We start from the raw sequence: 2,641 nt of genomic DNA on the forward strand, positions 1-2,641 counted from the left end.
TGGTGTACCTAATAAAGTGGCCGGTGAGTGTACACTCTAACAAGTTTTACTTTTGCATAAAACTCATGACAAAGTTGCCTAAAAACTTGTACTCTGTATAACACACACACACACACACACACAAACACACACACACACACACCTACCTTTGTACCAGCTGCTGTGTTAGCTTCCTGCTAGCTGTGAGGAGGACTTTCCTCTCTGGTCTTGGCAGTAAAAGGGGATAAATGTACATTTCYYKTTTRTAACCTCCATCTTCTCATTTCTGATGCTGACTCTTGAATATCCTCAGGTTAGAAATGCTGATTACAAACACAAGCGTGAGCTTTTAAAGATAAGTTTTCCCTGTAATTCTATGATCCTCTGCTGTCACCTCCTCATCAAGAGGAAAAAGGATAAAAACTAACTCCTCTATTGTACCTGCTGGTTAGTGGACACAACAACACACAACAGAACTCATGTTTTATACCAGTAGATCACAGATGCTTTAACTTTTGTGACTTTTTCACAGACTAGCACTAGCAGCTAACGCTAAAAACAAAGGCAAGAAGCAGGAAGTGGAAGGGAGGAGCGTGGCATATAGACTGTTAAAGACTGAAGCTGAAAGAAAATCATTCAGGTTTGTTAAAGTTGGACTAAATCTGTAAAACAGGTAATAAAAATAGACTCAGAGACGGGAGAAGAGCTGTTCAGCTGTTAGTAAAAAACTGTTCTAAACCTTGTCGGTCCATCCCATAATAATCTACAGGAACCTGCCCTCCAGCAGAACAATAATCAGAGCTGCAGCAGCTTGAAAAACTAAAACCAACCCAGCTGGACTCAGTAAAGCTGGGAGCAGAAACTCAGTGATTTATTTTCTGAATTAAAAGGTTCAGATTTAATCTGAGCTCGTGAGGTTTGACCCTAACCTTAAAGAGTCTGGGGAAGACATCGGTGGGCTGTCCTCGGACCACAAACAGCCTGGAGTTGAGCTTCTTCAGACTGTTGTCCAGATCCCCCAGAGCCTCCAGCAGAAACCTGCACAGATTTAAACCAGAACCACCAGTAAAAACAGATTTATACTTTTATATTCCTCTTTTAAAGGCTGCTAACGCCTGCTTTAATGATACAACTTTTTATATTGTGTCAATGTTTTTTCAACAAAATCTGAGACAAAATACAGATAAGATAAGATAAGATAACTTTATTGAGCCCACAGTGACAAAATTTGCACATTACTGCAGCTCAATGCAGGAGAGGGTGAGATAGAATAAAGAAAGATAAATAAAAGAAAAAGGACAAACAAATACACATGTGATATGTAACAATAAACAAGTTCTTTCTTGTTGCTTCAAAGAGAATTATAAGAATAAGTAGCTGTCAGTCTTCCCAGAAGGGCACAGTCTAGCGATTCACCCGCAAGGTCAGACCGTGCAGTGCTCAGAGAGATGAGCTCATCTCAGGCCTCAGCAGGTCAAAGATTATTTTGGAGAGGCTGCATCCAGACCAGACCAGACCCCTGAATCAGGAGGAAACCAGTTGATGGTCCAGTAAAACGTTCCTTGGATCCAGGCTGCAGATCTGATCCTTCAGACACAAACCTGGATCCACTGAAGATTTAATGTGTGGGTTTCAGACCTCGGGTGAAGTTTTTTGTACTGGAAGTGTCTAAACTAAGTCTTTATTCAAACATTTTGGGTGTAAATAAAAACTATAAAACACAAAGTGCACTCCGGCTGTCATCTCTGTTTCTGTTACCAAACTTCTGACACATAAAGACAGAAAACACTAAGCAGACGTAGCGCTTCTGTCAACCAAATGTTTGTATTTGTTTCTCTCATCACCAGCTTCAGCAGCTCATATTCAGTTTATATTAACGCCGAAGCAACTAGAACATGATCAGATTTTTCCTGAAACAAAACCTCATTTAAAAAAATATACACCGCGAGAGATAGAAAAATAAATCTAAAATTGTAGGTTTCTTCTTTGGAGTTCGTCATTGAGCTCTGTTAGCGGCTAGCTCTAGAGGCCCGAGCCTGAACTCCGAGGGGAAAATAAAATTAAATGTCGGTAATTTAACATGTCTCACTGCAAAACAATGTTCAACATAGCTTTAAAGAAACTATAAGCAGAAAGAGAAGGTTAAAAGTGACAAACCTCCATCGGTTGATTCCGACATTAGCGGCTCCAGCGAACCAGGGGTCCAGGATATAAACACAGCGCACCGTGTCCGCTCCGCTCAGGGCCTCCTGGAGAGCCGGGTTATCGTGCAGCCGCAGACCTTTGCGGAACCAGTGCACGGAATTCACAACCATGGTGTCCTTCTAATCATCCGTTTAAATTTAATCTAAAATAATAATTAAAAAATAAGATTCCGAAAAGCGCAGCGGAAACCTCCGGAACGAGCTGCAGATTTGGACCACTCTCTGTACAGAAACATCAAAACTTTGCCAGGGTTCGGGGGCGTAGTTAATAAACAAGGGGCGTGGCTCGGAGTGCTCGCTCTGTGATTGGTCAGGCAGTAAAACGTCATATTGAATTACAAAACCAGCCTGCTGTGATTGGCTGGTGCGGAGGAGAGCAGAGAGCAGCAGGAAGGTGATGAGCCGTGTCACGTTTATCTGAAGAGAGGCTCGTCAGGTGGAGGCGCGTGCGTCTGCGT

General features: G+C 42.2%; 1 protein-coding gene across 1 annotated transcript in view; it reads right to left on the reverse strand.

The window, feature by feature from the left end:
- Nucleotides 1–2,421, reverse strand: part of cry2 (cryptochrome circadian regulator 2) — a 16,105-nt gene extending 13,684 nt beyond the window's left edge. The window contains exons 1-2 of the mRNA XM_014030178.1: nt 2,137–2,421; nt 909–1,017 (exon numbers count right to left, since the gene is read on the reverse strand). Of these exons, the coding sequence (XP_013885632.1) occupies nt 909–1,017; nt 2,137–2,294 (267 nt within the window). The 5' untranslated portion in view covers nt 2,295–2,421. The remainder of the gene's footprint in view (nt 1–908; nt 1,018–2,136) is intronic.
- Nucleotides 2,422–2,641: the final 220 nt, after the last annotated feature.

This window comes from Austrofundulus limnaeus, unplaced genomic scaffold (assembly GCF_001266775.1).
Source record: "Austrofundulus limnaeus strain Quisiro unplaced genomic scaffold, Austrofundulus_limnaeus-1.0 Scaffold1012, whole genome shotgun sequence".
Classification (NCBI taxonomy): domain Eukaryota; kingdom Metazoa; phylum Chordata; class Actinopteri; order Cyprinodontiformes; family Rivulidae; genus Austrofundulus; species Austrofundulus limnaeus.